The 16,723-nt window shown below is 54.6% G+C and overlaps 6 protein-coding genes across 6 annotated transcripts; 4 read left to right on the top strand and 2 right to left on the bottom strand.

Moving 5' to 3' along the window:
- Window positions 1–2,291: 2,291 nt before the first annotated feature.
- On the top strand, window positions 2,292–3,544 carry CABS01_12027 (GTP cyclohydrolase II; the record flags this gene model as incomplete). Its single annotated transcript, XM_060545381.1, has 2 exons — window positions 2,292–3,440; window positions 3,497–3,544. 2 exons carry the CDS (start codon window positions 2,292–2,294, stop codon window positions 3,542–3,544), a joined length of 1,197 nt encoding a protein of 398 aa, XP_060396897.1.
- A 709-nt stretch (window positions 3,545–4,253) lies between these two features.
- Window positions 4,254–5,003, top strand: CABS01_12026 (dynactin Arp1 p25 subunit; the record flags this gene model as incomplete). Its single annotated transcript, XM_060545380.1, has 3 exons — window positions 4,254–4,292; window positions 4,378–4,607; window positions 4,685–5,003. 3 exons carry the CDS (start codon window positions 4,254–4,256, stop codon window positions 5,001–5,003), a joined length of 588 nt encoding a protein of 195 aa, XP_060396896.1.
- Window positions 5,004–5,455: 452 nt separating this feature from the next.
- CABS01_12025 (5-methyltetrahydropteroyltriglutamate-homocysteine methyltransferase) lies at window positions 5,456–6,795 on the bottom strand (the record flags this gene model as incomplete). The annotated part of the gene is made up of 3 exons (XM_060545379.1): window positions 5,456–6,018; window positions 6,079–6,393; window positions 6,462–6,795. The coding sequence occupies 3 exons, from the start codon at window positions 6,793–6,795 to the stop codon at window positions 5,456–5,458; spliced, it is 1,212 nt and encodes a 403-aa protein (XP_060396895.1).
- Window positions 6,796–8,215: 1,420 nt separating this feature from the next.
- On the top strand, window positions 8,216–9,529 carry CABS01_12024 (F-box domain-containing protein; the record flags this gene model as incomplete). The annotated part of the gene is made up of 1 exon (XM_060545378.1): window positions 8,216–9,529. One exon carries the CDS (start codon window positions 8,216–8,218, stop codon window positions 9,527–9,529), a length of 1,314 nt encoding a protein of 437 aa, XP_060396894.1.
- A 1,538-nt stretch (window positions 9,530–11,067) lies between these two features.
- Window positions 11,068–11,778, top strand: CABS01_12023 (PRELI-like family protein; the record flags this gene model as incomplete). Its single annotated transcript, XM_060545377.1, has 1 exon — window positions 11,068–11,778. The coding sequence occupies one exon, from the start codon at window positions 11,068–11,070 to the stop codon at window positions 11,776–11,778; it is 711 nt and encodes a 236-aa protein (XP_060396893.1).
- A 640-nt stretch (window positions 11,779–12,418) lies between these two features.
- On the bottom strand, window positions 12,419–15,235 carry CABS01_12022 (RF-1 domain-containing protein; the record flags this gene model as incomplete). The annotated part of the gene is made up of 2 exons (XM_060545376.1): window positions 12,419–13,614; window positions 14,215–15,235. 2 exons carry the CDS (start codon window positions 15,233–15,235, stop codon window positions 12,419–12,421), a joined length of 2,217 nt encoding a protein of 738 aa, XP_060396892.1.
- Window positions 15,236–16,723: the final 1,488 nt, after the last annotated feature.

Below are 16,723 nucleotides of genomic sequence, written 5' to 3'. Positions count from 1 at the left end.
CATGGAACCGAAAGTAAACAAAAGAGGGGGGTGAAGAGAAGCCTCATAGCTTAGAGGTGGCCGACTTCCCATGATGTGCCTGGCATTTAGCATGGGGGGGACTGAAACGGGATGGGAAGTCTGGAGACTTCGGGAGGAGGCGACAAGTGGTTGCAGCAGGGACGGGAGAGTGTAAGCCAATGGTTCCCGCGCCACCCGCACGGGCTGGTGGGCATGGCATCTCAAATCGGTGATGGGAGGTTGCTGATTGTACTGGATTGAGACGGGAAGAGGCGAAAAGAAACGAAACGGGTTGCATGGGTGATGATGGGGGCGTTGCTGCGGATGTGACTCACGTTTTGACAGCACATCCAGAAACGCGAACCACCAATGCAAGTGGCCTGTCGAGATTTTTTGGTTCGATGCGCGTTCGCGTTGGTTGTTTCGGCGAGGAGCGTCAAAGCATCTGACGAGCTAATTGGTTCGGTAAGTTGGCCAATCTGAATTCGTGGCTTTCATCACTTCAACTCTAACAATTCTATTCTTCTTCACTTGAAAGAAAACAATGGACGGATTGCATAGAGCTCTGAGATGTAGGCAGGTCATCAGCGACATTCGCGATGTTGGTGCTTGGTACCCTGCAAGTAAGGGCAAGTAAGGTAGCCGTAGGAAAAGTCGTCAAAGAGGAACCTCCGATGGTCCAGGAGGGCAAAAGAGCAAGAATGCAGTGCGGCCAATCGAACAACACGCATGTAAGAGTTCGAGTCTGAATTTGGCGACTCTATTTTGAGATTTCATTCCGACTTCCACCACAGTCACTACTTAAGGTACGACTCTATCTTGCTAGTTGTCTTGTTATCCTATCACAGCGATGCACCTCAAGAAGTCGAGTACCTAGTATATGACCGCAGTAGTGACCAGGGGCAGTGGTGGTCGCCCATTTACAGATTCAACTCCACATATAGAAAAGACACGTTTGATGAGATTCAGGTCAACCCCAGCCACATAGCTGCTTTTGAGGTTGTGATGGCTCCCAGGGATGCGGCCGGGATGGAAACATAATGGACGGGAGCCAGGCTGGGATACACCAGAGCCGCACCGATGCAATGCAGGAACCCGCGACACACCGGAAAATAGGATATCGGGTGGGAGCCTTTGTACTTGCACTTTGATGGCCTTTTGGAATAGTAGACGGGACGCATCCCCGTTAACGAGCTCAGGTCGGAGCCGACGACGGATGGTTCGTTGGTGATGGAGAGCTTTGTCTGAAGCACCGCGCGGTTGATTTTTAATGCTGACACAGACATCCTGGGCTTTGGCGGAAACGGAGCACTTGATTGGCTCAAATGTCCGGTCTCGTTCTGAGCCGTCACATTTCAATAAAGGGCCAGAGATTGAGGAAAATAGATTAATGGAGATATGAAATGAACAGATTTTATTAAGTATGCGGAAGAAGACAAGAGTAGATTTCGAGACGTTTTTTTTGGCCCAGGGATAGTATTCCAGAGTAAGGTGATGCTGGATTTAAATCAACCCGACCTTCAGTGCCAGAGTCATCCAGTGCACTTGACAGTGAGGTGCGATTCTTGAATTTGCCGATACCAGGATTTGATGATGTAATCAGGAGAGCCCCACAGACTGCGTGCAAAAAGCTCAGCGCGGAAAAGAGCCGACCCCGCTAAAGAAACCCTGAAATCCAAGTTGGAGACCGCTGAAGTGGACTCAATCCGCTCGAATCTGACCTAAGCAAGGAGGATTACACCAAACACCCCGAAGTCTCCGCGCGCGCGAGATCACCCACCTCTTTGGAGTAGGTACCTCGAGGCCCATAGCCGTCGGATCGCTGGAACCTCGGCGAAGTGCGGTCGAGGGCCGACCTTGCGTGCCCGCCCACTAACTTTAGGAACTTCCGCCTGTGGAGGTACCTAGCCGGCGCAGATTGCCATGGCAGATGCACCCGTGCTGTCATCATCTTCCTGCATGACTAATGCCAGACACAACCACCACCTGCCCACCACCACCACAACCACCGCATTCCACCACCCCTCGCCGTTCGGAGCGGAACCGGTCACCGATTTAATGTTCTTGCCGCTCACGCCGCTGTTCCGCCGTTGAATCTCTCTCTCTCCCGCTCTTGACATCTGGCTTCTTTTCAACCACGTTCTGATTTACTTCCTCCGCCAGTATACCCTGTGGACGATTGTAACCCCTTTGGAATTGACCGTCTCACGTCCCAACGTTACCTGTTCTGCACAGCGCACCAATTCCCTACCCCCACTTCCGCGACTTTCCATCACCAAAAACCCCCCGCCATGCCCGACTTCGAAGGCAAGCCAGACGGCGCGGGAGCGCCCAATGACTGGCGCGAAGATACTCACCAGCTCCCTTCCTTCTATTCTCCGAAACAGAAGACAGTCGACGGCCCATCCGACCATGCCTCGGGCACCGCGCACCCAGAGCCCGAGCAACTAAGCCTCTCCAACCCCGCCGCCGCAGCAGCCCCCGCAACAGCCGACGACGACGCCGCATCGACAACCTCGGCCACCCAGATCCCGCCACCCTCCCTCCTCTCGCCAGCCTTCACACCGCCCGCGACACCGGGGACATCAACCCCCCTCACAGCCGAGGCGGCTCCGCGCGGCGTCCCCGTCGACAGCTCCGTTCCCTCGGGCGGCTGCGGCACGAAGCGCCCCCGCCTCCTCGAGACCCTCCCCGAGGTGCAGTGCATCGTGCGCGCGCGCATCCCCACCGTCAACGGCACCGAAATGTTCCTGCACTTGTATACCAACAACGTCGACAACAAGGAGCACCTGGCCATCGTCTTTGGACCCCACATCCGCAGCCAGTCGCTCGATGCGCCGCGGCCGGGCGAGACCGAGATGGATCGCATGATTCGCGGTGCGTACACGGGTCGTTTGTTCCCCGGACGGTCGACGAGCGGTATGCCGGGCGGCGTGGCGACGCCTGTTGGCGAGGAACCGCCCGCGCAGCGCGGGCCTGCGCTGGTGAGGATTCACTCCGAGTGTTACACGGGTGAGACGGCGTGGTCTGCGCGGTGCGACTGCGGCGAGCAGCTCGATGAGGCGGCAAGGCTGATGAGTCTACCCGGGAACACGAATGGTGGTATCATTATTTACCTGCGCCAGGAAGGGCGCGGTATTGGTCTCGGGGAGAAGCTGAAGGCATATAACCTCCAGGACCTCGGCTCGGATACCGTCGAGGCGAACTTGCTGCTGCGTCACCCTGCGGATGCGCGGAGTTACGGGTTGGCGACGGCGATGCTGCAGGATCTTGGGCAGAGCGAGGTGCGCCTGCTGACGAATAATCCTGATAAGATTAGGGCGGTGGAGGGCCCCAATCGCGAGGTGAGGGTTACGGAGCGCGTTGCGATGGTGCCGCTTTCGTGGAAGGGACGAGGCGGGTTCCGGAGCAACGAGGTTGAGGGGTACTTGAAGACAAAGGTAAGTCTCTGTTGTGTTTGGTTGTGTTTGGATTGCTGGAACTAACAGAACTACAGATTGAAAAGATGGGACATATGCTTGACATGGGTGGCATGCCCCATTGAGGAACGATCAAAGTGCAGTGGGGTCGCATATTTTCCTGATGATTAGTGATTGGTGTCGAACGAAAAGGAGGTGACGAACGTGGTTGAGAATCATCAAGCATATGGTAGAAAACGGCGTACGGGTTGTTTTGATACGAATACCTGGGACATTGGCGTACTTGGCATACTTGTCCGCTGGGAGCCCCAACGACTGGGAATGTTCATAGCATCGTTGGATAACTGGACTCATGGCAATTTACGGAAAAAGATCATTGAGGCGGCGGCTAGTTTTATCTGGCATTGAAGTGTGCATCTGCCAGATACACTTACCTACCTAGCACTTAAGCTTGAGTTGTATCTGTCTACCCAAGGTACATACTTTGGTGCAAGTTACCTAGTGGTTGAACAGAAATGTCGAAATGACGGCTTGCTGCAATCTTGATCCCAGGAAGGCTTGGGAGTGCAGTGGTCAAAATTATCGCAGTATATTTGAGCGCAATATCGGGATTGTCACTGAGATGCAGATGAAGATAAAGCGCGGGCCGGCTCCCCTCCAAAAGTCGCTCCGGGACCCCTATATAGTGATGTACCGGTACGGCGGTGGGTGCACTGACCCGCCGACAGGAAGCTCCAACCAACGTCACACCCAACTCGCCATACGCAAACTCTCACTTATTCGCATCCCAGCTTCAACCCAGATGCTCCCCAGAGCTTCCACCACCAGCCCACCATGTCGCGCAGAGTAGCAAAAGGAGACTACATTGAGACCGTACGCCCTCCATCCCCTCAAAATCACCCCCTTCAACACAATCCACGCACCGAGTTTACCGACTAACTCCCGAGTAAAACAACAGGACACAGGCAACAAGGTCGCCCGCAAAGCGACCCTCGTCGGCACCCAGAATATCATGCTAGGCGGCAAGACGGTAATCCAACCAGAGGTCATGATCCGCGGTGACCTCGCCCGCTCAGCACAGCCCTCTGCCGGCGGCGCCCCGGCCAACAGCACGGCCGTCGCGATCGGGAGATACTGCTTCCTCTCCAGGGGCGCGCTCCTCCGGCCTCCAGGACGGATGTACAAAGGGTACGTTCTCCCCAAACCCACCACCGCAATAGCCGCAAACACCATCGGACCCTATGCTGACTTTCCTACGTTTCTAGAGCCTTCACATATATGCCCCTCCGCATGGGCGACCACGTCTTCGTTGGCGCAAACGTCGTCATCCAGGCCGCCTCGATCGGGAACCACATCCACATTGGCCGCGACAGCGTCATTGGCGAGTTCGCCATCGTCAAGGACTACGTACGCATACTCGAAGGCACCGTCGTGCCGCCCAACATGGTGATCCCGAGCTTCAGCGTCGTCGCGGGCCAGCCGGCGCGCGTGGTGGGCGAGGTACCCGAGGGCGGGCACGAGGAGTTTGAGTTGAGGGAGCTGTATAAGACGGTGGGGAATAATCCGCAGCCTTTGACTGCGTGAGGTCGGGTCGGTGATTTAGTGCCTCGGGGGGTGGGAGGGGGGAGAGATGCGTGTGATAGTAGAAGCTGGTTGACAGCTTGGCATTTGCTTGCGCGATAGAGACGGAGTTTGGCGCAGGTCGAGCTTTGAGCTCAAATGATACCCTTTCTTTTTCGCAGTGAGGACTTTGTTCCTGTCTCGTTCTGACTTCTACGTGTGGCAACATTCCTTGACTTCGCGCGTTAGGGAACTTTTCAATGGTTGGCCGATGCTCCGTCGGAGCTCTTCATCACAGAGGCTTCTGGCAAGGCATGTTCGGTGCAAAGTTGCTGCAGCTATGAGCTATCACACACATAGAAACAACCTCAAAGAAAACATCTGACAGAGGAAGATACACTTCAGCACAGCGGGACCCCTTAAGCCCCATGCAACAACCCATCCCGAACGCCGCTGCTCACCCAACTTTCAAGACTTCAAGGCTCACCCGGCCATATCGAATCAGCCAACTCCCTCACAAGCTTCAACTTGTTCACCATATCCTGATGCGAGACCGAATTTCCCAAATGATGACTCGCAAATCCACACTGCGGACTAACCCCAATCCTCTTCAACGCCTCCTCGCGCGTCTGCCCCGCCCCCTGCGCAACATAATCCGCCGCTTGGAATACCCTCTCCCTCAGCTTCCCAACATCCTCGAGCGCAGGGAACTTTGACGTGATGACGCCCAGCACGACGTTCTTGTGCGCCGGCAGCTCCTTCAGCGGTCCGAACCCGCCCGCGCGGTCGGTGTCGTACTCGAGGAAGTAGGTGTCGGCGTTGATCTCGTTGAAGAGGCGCGAGGCGATGCGGTCGTAGCCGCCCTCGGAGAAGTGGCGCGAGTAGGCAAAGTTGCCGCGGCAGAGGTGGATGCCGAGGTGCATGTCTGCGGGGCGGGAGGTGATGCAGTCGTTGTAGAGTTTGATGTAGGATTGGAGGAGGGCGTCTGAGTCCTCGCCTGCTTCTTTGAAGCCTTGGAGCATCTTTTCTGAACAGAAGTCTGGGAAAACACGGTTTCTGTCAGCGAAGGATGTGGGATAGGCAACGGCGCGTCACTTACACGCCAGGTTGGGGTCATCAATCGTCACATTGCGGACACCGTGCTCATAAAGAACCTCAAGCTCGGTGCGGTAGGCTTTGGCGATATCGGCAAAGTACTCTTCGTCGTTGGCGTAGACGTCCTTGGGATAGGCGTGGCCCTTTTGGTAGCGGAGATGATACCACTCGGGCGCGGGCAAGGTCAACTTGGCCTCCTTGACGCTTTCAGGAGGGATGTTGCTCTTGAGGAACTCCCACTCTCTCAGGTAGGTGCTTCCCTTGTGCTTGATCTTGCCGGTGCAGACAATGGACTCGCCGGGCTTGTGATCGCTCTCAACTGGGTGTCACATAGCGTCAGCCTCCCCAATCTCGAGGGTATCGGGTATCCCGTGGGCCAAAACTTACTAAACGCCGCAATGTCCGGCACGTACATGCGAAATATGTCCCAGCTCGGCGTGTCGACCTCCTCGAACCCCTCCAGTCCGGGGAAGAAGTTGCCCCAGAACTGGTGGCGGCGGTACTCGCCGTCGTTGATGGCGTGGAAGCCGAGGTCCAGCTGCGTCCGGACGATCTCGCGCACGCCCTCCTCCTCGAGGCGGTTGAGCTCCTGGTCGTCTGCAATCTCTACGGCCTTTTTCCCGTCCAAGGCGACGCGCTTGTCAGTGAGGGCCTTGGGCCGCAGGAGCGAGCCCATGTGTTCGGCGCGGAAGGGCGGTTTCTGGTGGTTCTTGGACGTCATGGTTTCTATTTTGCGTAGACAAACAGAACGTTATTGGTATTGCAGTGGAGTAGAGCACGAGAAGAACCCTCTGGCCACGGCGTATATATAGACTTTGGTACTCGCGACAAAGCGTGGGGTTACGAAAGGGGATAGGCCTTCGGCATTGCGAGATCCAATGGCCTAGCTAGGTAACTTTCCTAGGTTGGCCAGCCACTCGACCCAGGTCTCGCGAGGGCGTTCACTCTGGTGTAAGACTACCCGAAGCAAACAGACTTGCGCTTTCTTGGACCTGGACCCCCGTCAGGACGATGTCATCCGGTGCCACCATCACCACTTCCCCCAAGCTGCCCATCCACCAAGATTCCCCGCTTTCCCCGCCCTTTGTCATAGCTTAGTCGAGGGGGTCTGATCATAAGTTGCTGGACGGCAGATGAGTAGAGCGGCATCGGAATCGGTTATCAATCGTTGGCCGCTTAGGTAAATGCGAGTGTTTTGGAATTGGTGCCTGGTTTTTGCTGGGTTGAAGTCATTCTCGAGATTGATTTGCTTCTTCTCGGCACAGTCAAGGCTAGGTACCTATGCGCCGTAAGAGCGCAGCGGTGGAGACGCTGAATGATTGTCGTTCGAGGAAAAGAAACTTGCATATGGCTTGCATTCATTTCAAGATCATAAGTCTTCCGACATAAAATAAAGTAATGCCTGGTATGTAAGTGCTGACTAGACTCTTGTGTAGCTCAAGTGCATCGCCGATTCGTCGGCTGCCGTGCTTCTAGCTATTCGCGGTGTTATCGAGATTGGTACTGGCAGTTTCCCAATCACTGGCCCCAAGACATGATCCGCTTATGGTCAGTTCACGAATCGATAAAAACCCGTGTCTGTCACATGCACTTAACGCCCTTCGAGAGTCTCAGACAACAAAACTAGAGGTACCAAGAGATGTCATGGGAGGGAGGTGTGAAGATCCGGAGCTTCGAACTCGGAGCTTTTATCGTTATCTTATCTCAGGAGCTCTGGTGGAGCACTGTGGCGAAGGCCGCCCGTTCCCGTGGCGGGGCAAACGGACCAGGACCCCGCGGTGACATGTCGCCCCCATCCAGGTCAGGTAACCTCGGAGCTGCATCTCATTGAATGGCAAGATTTCCATAATTGCATCCATCATTAATCCTCTTCTGCTCCAGTCTCTTCAGCCATAGTGTTGGATTGAATCCGGGACTGAGATCCTTCCATCAGCAAACTATCAGCCTATCTCATCCGGGGCAGCTTCATCGCTTCGTCTGAACTTGAAACTTGCCTCGGCCGGGACTATTCCGTGAAACATCGCCCTCTAGGCCATAACCTGTATTTCGTTCGACGACATAGTCACTTCGCATCAATTCATCGAGACGACTTCCGCATCTGCGATAAAATTCTGACAGCCTCTGCTGTAATACAAGCAACGATGGCCACCTCCGTCAATGATCTCCCAAACGAGATCCTAAGCCAGATATTCTCCCACCTGGACCGACCTGCGCCATCAGACTCGAAACTCCATGATCAACCAAGCTCTTTCATGCTGCAGAACCTCTTCTTTGACCGCGATCTCAAGACTACTTCTCTCGTTTGCAAGCGATGGCGAGGTGCCGTGCTCCCTCTGTTGTTCCGCCATGTGGTCTGGACATTCGACCGTTTCGAGTTACCGCTCATGGAAGAGACGGGAAACCCTGCGTCCGCGATCGAGTTTTTGTCATTCCTCCGGGCGAACAATTTGACCAACTATGTCGAAACACTTTCAATGTTTGTCGAAGATGCCATGGGCGGCGTATCGGACGGCACCAGCAGTGCCACTCTTATGGAGACAGGCTTTGCGAACAAGGCCTCGTACAGCGAAGACTACAACTGGCTCTGGACGACAATCTTTGAACATATTGATCCCACCCGACTTACAATGATTGCGTCACCACGGGTGCTGGCCCAGATGCTATCGCGTATGCTCTTCCTTGGGGATGCGTGGAACTTTTCCATGCCTCGGCATGTTCTTTCGCTATCACGCAAAGACAAAAGGACAAAAGAGACGCAACTCGAGGCACCGGTGACAGCATCATCAACAAGTCAGGCATCTAGTTCTGAACTCACACATCAGAAGCGTGTTCCATGTGGCTTATTCACCATCCGCCCATGGCAGGCTCTCTTACTGAACGAAGGATCCTCGACGCGAGTCTACAAGACGTACGAATTCTACCTCAAACGCCCACCTTCCATCCTCGGCGCTCTTCTGGGCGCAGAAGAGTTCCCCAATGACGAATCCATGATCCCCTCCTCGATCCGCGACCTCTCCTACGTCGGCATCTTCCCCCTATCGAGCCACTTCAACACCCTTGTCCAAAACGTCCCGCGCCTCGACCGCCTCTTCGTCCAGCTCGTCCCCCGAAACGACATCCTCTCCGACCACGAAGAAATGCGCAACGTCGACCTCGCCGATCTCTGGATGGAGCGCAACACGGCCTACTCGATGCTGTTCCGCGAGCTCTTCAACCCGAGCCCGGACAGCCCCTGGCTCGAGCTGAGCGTCTTTGAGAGCGGCGACGCGGCGGACAAGGAGGCGTGGGATATGGCGGTGCAGTTTGTGCAGTTTAGCGGCGTGCAGGGGTGGCGGGTCGCGGGCGAGGGCGTCTTTGCGAGGGAAGGGGACGAGGACGACGTCGGTGCGATCCTCGGCATGTCTCAGTCAGTGGCGCCAGCGGGATCGTCAAGATCACAAACATTGTCTGGGTGATGTTTACTAATGCGGCAGGTGCGAGAAAAGACTCCCGGGTAGACTCAGACGGATGGCGTTCAACGGAGTTGCTTCGTTGCCAGTGTCTAGCGTTACGCTTTACATGAGAGACGCAAACGCGCCGTAGAGGGGCGTTTGTGGGGCATATGTAGGAAGATCAGGACATTCCTTGGGCCAGCCGTATCAAGCAGTTTATGACGATTCTGCCACGACCTAGGGCTATGGCAGGCTAGACACACGAGGTATGATGGTGGGAACTTCACATGCTAGGATGTGGGAAGATATCGTAGGGACATGAACCATGGCGCAATCACCAACTGCAAATTCGAAATTACCACCGACATTTCAAAAGTCCCAGGCTTACATTGGCCCATCGAAAGACCATGCTCCCAGCGTTGTCCTCTTTTGTGTCTTCTAGAGAGGATGTACAATGCGAGACCCTCAATCACCTTCTCAGCAAATATCACGCCGACCCCTGGCTATGTAGTTTAGATCGGATCTAAGGCCTCGTATCACCACCCAACAACGCCGAAGCAAATGTTTGATGTCTCGGTCTATCGGAACAAAATCGATAGCCAATGACACTCATCCTCGAGTATCGAGCAAGCGGTGCGGTCGGTGGAGAACATTGGACCATCTCCATCATCAAACGTTTCTCCACAAGCTACCATACGGCATACACGTGGGGAGTTTCAGACGTAAAGTCAAAATCCGAGCAGCGAGCTTCCATCTTTGAACTGAGGTTGAGTTCCGAGGTGGGGCCAAGGTGAGGCTTAAACCAACGACTGACAGCTCGCACCTTGGTAAGCAGGTAAGGAAAGGCAAGCTCTCGGTGAGCTCGGTGTACTCCACATCATGTGATTTTGCCACTCGGACGACCCAAGCTCGTCTGACGAAAAGCGGGCGCAAAGGCATCTCTCAGCCAATCATTAGCCGCAATACCTGCAGACAAAGCCAATTGGCGCCTCCTCTCAGTGGCTGGAAGGACCCGGTGTGGACGGTGCGGCATAGTCGGGGGAAGGAGGCACTGGACCCAGACCAAAAAGAAAGTCGCACCGGACGGGAAGCTTCTTCCCCAAAATCATCGACCTATCGAACGATATACGCACGAGCACTACATCATTACCTACCTTACATCCGCCCTCTCCTCTCCCCTCCCCTCCTCATCTCCTCCTCTTCGTCCTCCTCGTCACCATCTAACCCCCTCTTTAGCTGCGGCCACCTCCCTTTATTCATTTCTCGCATTCCTTCGCCCTTCATACCATTTACGACTGCGGCGAAGACTGGGCGCAGATCAAATCCCGACCCTGACAAAAACCGACGACTTGGTGGCCGAGCTTCCGGACGAACTTCAAATTCTTCTTTTCCTCATCCCTCGAATCAACAATCGATACGTGCATTGGATTGCCATCTCGAGGCTCTCAATGTCAACGCCTCTTGCATTCCGACGAACGTGAGCGCCTTCCACAACAAATACTCGACCCACGACGATTGAATTTCTTCAAGAACACATCGACCCGAATACGCTTCTCGTCAACATGGTCCTCTCTCACACTACGAACCACACCTACTCCCACCCCTTCCCGACCGTGACACTCGCCTACTTCCTCCGCTACTCTTCGCCCAAACTCAACCCGTTCTCCACCCATGTCCTCAGCACCGACACCATCGACAGTCGCCTCGACCCGGTGACGGGCCGGCTGCACACCACCCGCATCCACCTCAAGAAGTCTCGCATGCCTGCGCCCGTCTTCAAGCTTCTCCCTACATCCATCACCGGCGGCGGCTCCAGCGAGAAAGTGAGCTATGTTCTTGAGAACTCAGTCATTGACATGCGCGAGGGTTGGATGCGTACCGAGAGCAAGAACCTCAGCTTCATGAATGTGCTCTCCGTTGTGGAGAAGCAGGACTTCCGCCTTCCCACCGATGCGGCTGACGCGAACACCGACGTCACAACCACATATGTCTACAAGTCGCGTCTCGGCGAAAGGCTTCGCGGCGGCAAGAAGGACCAGATGCAATCTGCCGTCGAGCAGCCGGAGCAAAAGGAGGGTCGCTGGATGCCGGGCTGGATGAGCGGACTCGGGGCGCGCGGCGTTCAACGCAGTATTGAGAGCATCGCTTCGAGCAAGACACAGGATCAGATGGGCAAGAGCCGTGAGGGCATGCGCGTCGTCCTGGAGAGACTTAGAAAGAATGGCGTCGTGGGCGTGCTGGAGATGATGAGACGGGAACGCCAGTTGGCCTGATGGCCGTGCCCGGCTCGACGAATGCGCATCTCGGAACGTGACCTGGGCTGGAGGGGAGAGAACACCCATGTATACCATTCACCAAGGGTCATTGACGACATTGCCCGGTCCGCGGGTCACGTTCGGAGGCTGCTGTACCCCTATCACACCACTTGTTGTACATTATTCTATGACCATAGCGTGGCGTCTTTATGGCTTTTTTTTATGGCGGTTTTTTATGGCGGTCGGGAGGACACGGCAAATATGGAATGGACTGCGACGGATACGGAAAATTCTTGGACTCCTGTCATGCCGTCCCTGTATGACATCCCCTCTCTTGGATTTGGCACTTACGTAGTCAAAAATAACATGTAAAAACTTTGAAATATTTATAAGCTGGGCCAACCCGATCTGTGCAAGTTTTTCTCAGCTGCAGAGTTGTATGTTGGCTCACGGTCCTACATAATGCCATGGATAGCTTGTTTTTTTGTGACCATTTGTCTGCGTATTCTGTTTTGTATTCACTTTGATGGGTATCACCGTTTATTCAGGCTCAGCAAGTCAATCATCTGACCAACATCGACCTTGCCTTGATCATGTCTTCTTTACTCTACAAGTTTACAGTATAGTACACTTCTATACAAAGAGTCGTGTCCAGCGTTCACTTTTGCGCCTTCTTCGCTTCAGCGTTGGCAGCCTCCTCGTCAGCCATCATGGCCTCGATATCCCCAGACACAAGCCAATCCCTGACCTCGTCCACAATCTTATCCAGCGACTCGCCCCCCGCAATCACATCGGGCAGATTATGCACATCGATCCCCGCCCGGTGGTCCGTCACGCGGTCCTGGTTATAGTTGTACGTCCGGATCTTGTCCCCGCGCGTAATCTTGTGCTTGGACAGCACAGAGTTCCTCAGTTGGGCGGCGGCCTCCTCGCGCGCCTCGCGCCGCTGCAGAGCCACCCGCGACCGGATCAGCTTCCACGCGTCGTCCCGGTTCCGCGACTGCGACCGCGAGTCCTGCATGCTGACGACGGTGCCCGTGGGGATATGCGTCATGCGGATCGCGGACTCGGTCTTGTTGACGTGTTGCCCGCCCGCGCCGCGCGCCCGCATCGTCTCGATCTTGACCTCGGACGGGTCGATGAAGAAGTCGCTCTCCGGGTTGTTGATGTCTTCCATGTCGCCGCCGTTGTCGCCCTGAAACGAAGGGAGGACCCAGACCGCCACGGCGCTCGTGTGCACGCGGCCCTTGCTTTCCGTCGCCGGGATCCGCTGGACGCGGTGCATGCCCGCCTCCCCGCGGAAGAGGTCGTACGCGCCCGGGTCCTGGACCTCGATGACGGCTTCCTGGAGGGGGCTCTCGCCCGCCGCAGAGGAGGAGTCGCCCGCCGCGTCAGCCATGTCGTACTTTATAACGTTTGCACGCAAGCCCTTTCTTGCGCAGTAGCCCTTGTACATCTTGAACAGCGTGTCGGCGAAGAAGCGGCCCTCAAGACCGCCGGGACCGGGGCGGAGCTCTAGGAGGCAGGGCATGTGCGCGTAGGGGTCCTTGGGCGTGAGCGAGGCGGAGAGCTTGCGCGAGAGGGAGCTGAGCTGGCCGTTTGTAGCTTGGAGTTCCTCGGCGGCCATTTCGCGGAGCTCTTTATCCTTGGAAAAGAGAAGGCCGTCGAGCTCGGCGATGGAGGATTGTGCCTTTTCCCATTCTCGGAGGGCGGTTACGACGCTCGAGAGCTCGCCTACGCGGCGGGCCGTTTTGGAGTCGTAGTCTGCTTCGAGGGCCGCGGCGAGGGCGTCGTGTTCTTTTGCGATGTTGCGGGCTCGTTGGAGGAGGGCTGGTGGGAGGGTTGCTGTTGCGTCTGGGGTTTGACGACGTATTAGCTAGGGGATCGTAGAGGTTCAGAGTCGACGTGGATTGAGAGCTTACCGGAGCTAGCATGGCGGATGAATTGGGTCGCTCTGGGCTTCAGAAGCCCTCCCAGGCAGCGACGACACACCCATGGTGCTGCGAGCATACTCGGACAGCGAGGTGGACTGGTGAGAGAGCAATTGGGGGGGATTGGGTGACTTTTTGGAGGTGGTCGAAAAAAGTTTGGGACGTCCCAGAGCTTCGGTACAAAGTTCCGCGCCAGTGACATCAATTCCCTTGCAGTCCAAAAAAATAGTGCATTATGTAATACTCTGCATTTCATCTCATCAAACAACTCAACATGAATGTTTCTTCGCACCCAAGTTTTTGTCGGCTTTTCCCCTGTTATTCATCTTGATTCTTATTGAATCCCATCTCTACTGAGATTTATCTTAGCTTTTATCATAGACTTCAGTCTCATCTCACACAGTTCACCGCCAGATAACCACTGCATACGCTCGTTTCTTAATATCATTAACTCGTATTATTCATACCGTCCTTTGACGTTTAGCACTTTGGCTTGTATCGTCCAAAGATGCAAGCCACTCACGCACACGGCCCTTGTCCTCTCCGCCCGAGGGCATAACATATTGATCCAAAGGTTTCTGGACCGTACGGGAGCCTGTCAAGACCCCTTCTCTCTCCAGGTATGCTCGCTTGGCCGCCAGCGGATAGACTAGGTACATCTCGGCCATGCCTGGCTCCATCAAACTTCGGCAAGCGATCTCCAGCCCATCAGGCACAAGTCTATCCTCAAAATTGAACCATACGTCGGCTACAGCCTTCTTCATGATGAAGTCTCGAGGAGGGATCAAGAGCCCTTGGCTTTTCAGGTATGCCCGTTTCTTCGGCAGGGAGAATCTCATGCACACTTCGTCCATTCTCGTCTCGCTGAATTCCGTTGCAATGGTCTTTAGTCCAAAGGGTACCAGTTCGGGCCCAAAATTGTCCCTCACGTCGGTCATGGCCAGCTGAATAGGGTCGCGCATTTCCTTTTCTATGCTCTTCATTATGCCCGTGCACTGATCGAGGATGCGGGTGACCCGGTCACATGTCACCTCCATCAACTCTTGCCGCTGCTTCGACTTGGTCCGCCGCGGTGTAAGCCGGACCGGATGGATTGCGACGGCGTCCAGCGCCGGGCCCATTGAGGCTATTGTCTTCGCCCTCTTTGTCGTGTGTTCACCGTCGGCGGCAGCAGAAGCAGCTGTCATGGCCTGTGTTCTCTTCACACCAGCGATGGACTTCTGCAATTCGGCTTGGCTGCGGTGGAACTTTTGGACGCCTCGCTCAATCGCCATGCGTCGAGATGCGGCGGGCGATGGTAGTGCTGGCCAGTCGCTCAGAAGTGGTACGCGACGGTTCCCGTCCTTGTCGTATTTGGTGTCGCTGTCTTCTTCTTGCGCATCGTCGGAGGACGAATCCTCCTCAGTGAAGTACTCGTCGGACGATGCATCCATCATCTGCCCCTTGAGTATGCCAGTCACCTTGATTGCCGCCGCGGCAGCTGCGCCTGCAATCGCCGTATAAATGACTGGTGTTTCTTCGCCTGAGTCTGTATCTGGATACATTGCTGTGGTATCTTAGCAATCTATTCGCTTTATTCAAAGTAGGCAGATCGTGGCTAGTTTAAGTGCGAACTTAGCTTCCCCTGACAGAACTCTGCGTGAGTGAGGGCGAGTCGCGTGGACCTCGCAAAACATTCACCGCGTTATGGAGTTGCCCAATCATGAATACTGAATCGTATTATGTAAACGTCATCCAATCTATTGATCTGCTCGATGGTTCCCGTTCCGCAAGATTGAGTTTACAGAGTTCACATATATCCTTGCCACCGCACCACTATTTCAACGGCTTTCGATGGAGGCTGAATGAGTTTCAACTCAGCATTCCCCGAGTTCGTCGGGTTTCTTCAACACCAACAGTTCATGCTCATGACTCTGTGTTCATCACGCGCCATTAATGCTTTTCTCTCCCTCTTCCCAAAAGGGCTCTCGTATATCCGTATATCCAAGCCGTGCTTATCCCTTCACTTTGCCCTGCCAACGTCCATGATGGAGGTTTCCCCAGAACTTCTAGTCCCAGGTATGCAACCTCACGAAAGACCATAAAGCCCCTGCTTCGTGCCCAAGTCATTTCGGCACGAGCAGCATTATAGCGAAGGATCAAGCCCATGCAGCTTCAGTGCGGACTCAGGTTCATGGCCGGATGGTATTACATATCCGTGCTAAGAATTTGTATGCCCACGCAACTCGGCTGAGCCACATCCTATCTCCGAGTCAAGCAAGCTTAGGACATAGTCGTAACCTACCGACAACCTTCCGGATATCCGCCTCGTATGGCTTGAAAGGTCTTTTCGTTTACCAAAACATTTTGTTTACTGAATCCAGTTTCGTTTCTGATTCCCGAACTCCGTCGTCGTTTGGACAAGCTAAGCTGTAAATACTCTGCCTGTCCTATCAATGTATTCCTAAGCCTCAGCATCAACTACCCTAATTCCCGAAGACCTTTTTCTACTCGTTCCCCGAACGTGGCTGGCGGGACGTCAAGCTAGCTTGAATGGCGGGCCTTTGCTCACTTAGACACCGGTCACGGCATGCATGATCCGACCTTTGTGGGAATGTTTGTTTCCTCAAATCATAGTTGTCGACTCATTAGCCGACTGATGTCGTCTAAAGTCTCACTTCTGTCTTGAACACCTGACTCCGCTTAAGACATATCATATCCCAGTTTAGTATGAGCGTAAGCCTCCTCCATCGGGGCCAAGGGTGTTACAGTTTTGAGGACGATGAGACCAACATCTCCTCCTTGAAATTGTGACTATCATCCGGAATCATGGTTATAATGGTAGGTCTGTCTTTGTTTCTGGAAAGAATCTCAAGACAACATTATTATTTCTGAAGCTTGTGTTACTCATCAAACCCGACTGTTTGAACTATCATTGAATAAGCAGGGTCCCCGCAACATGGTCGATAATGAGTTCAGGAGATTGACCACATTGAGAGGATTGAGAGAATACTTGATTAACCAGTCTTCAATTCAGGGGTGTCGCATGGTCA

Source organism: Colletotrichum abscissum, assembly GCF_030869225.1.
Source record: "Colletotrichum abscissum strain IMI 504890 chromosome Unknown Scaffold_35.1, whole genome shotgun sequence".
NCBI lineage: Eukaryota > Fungi > Ascomycota > Sordariomycetes > Glomerellales > Glomerellaceae > Colletotrichum > Colletotrichum abscissum.
Note: the sequence above shows the minus strand (reverse complement) of the source record. Positions and strands in the feature narration are given on the sequence as shown.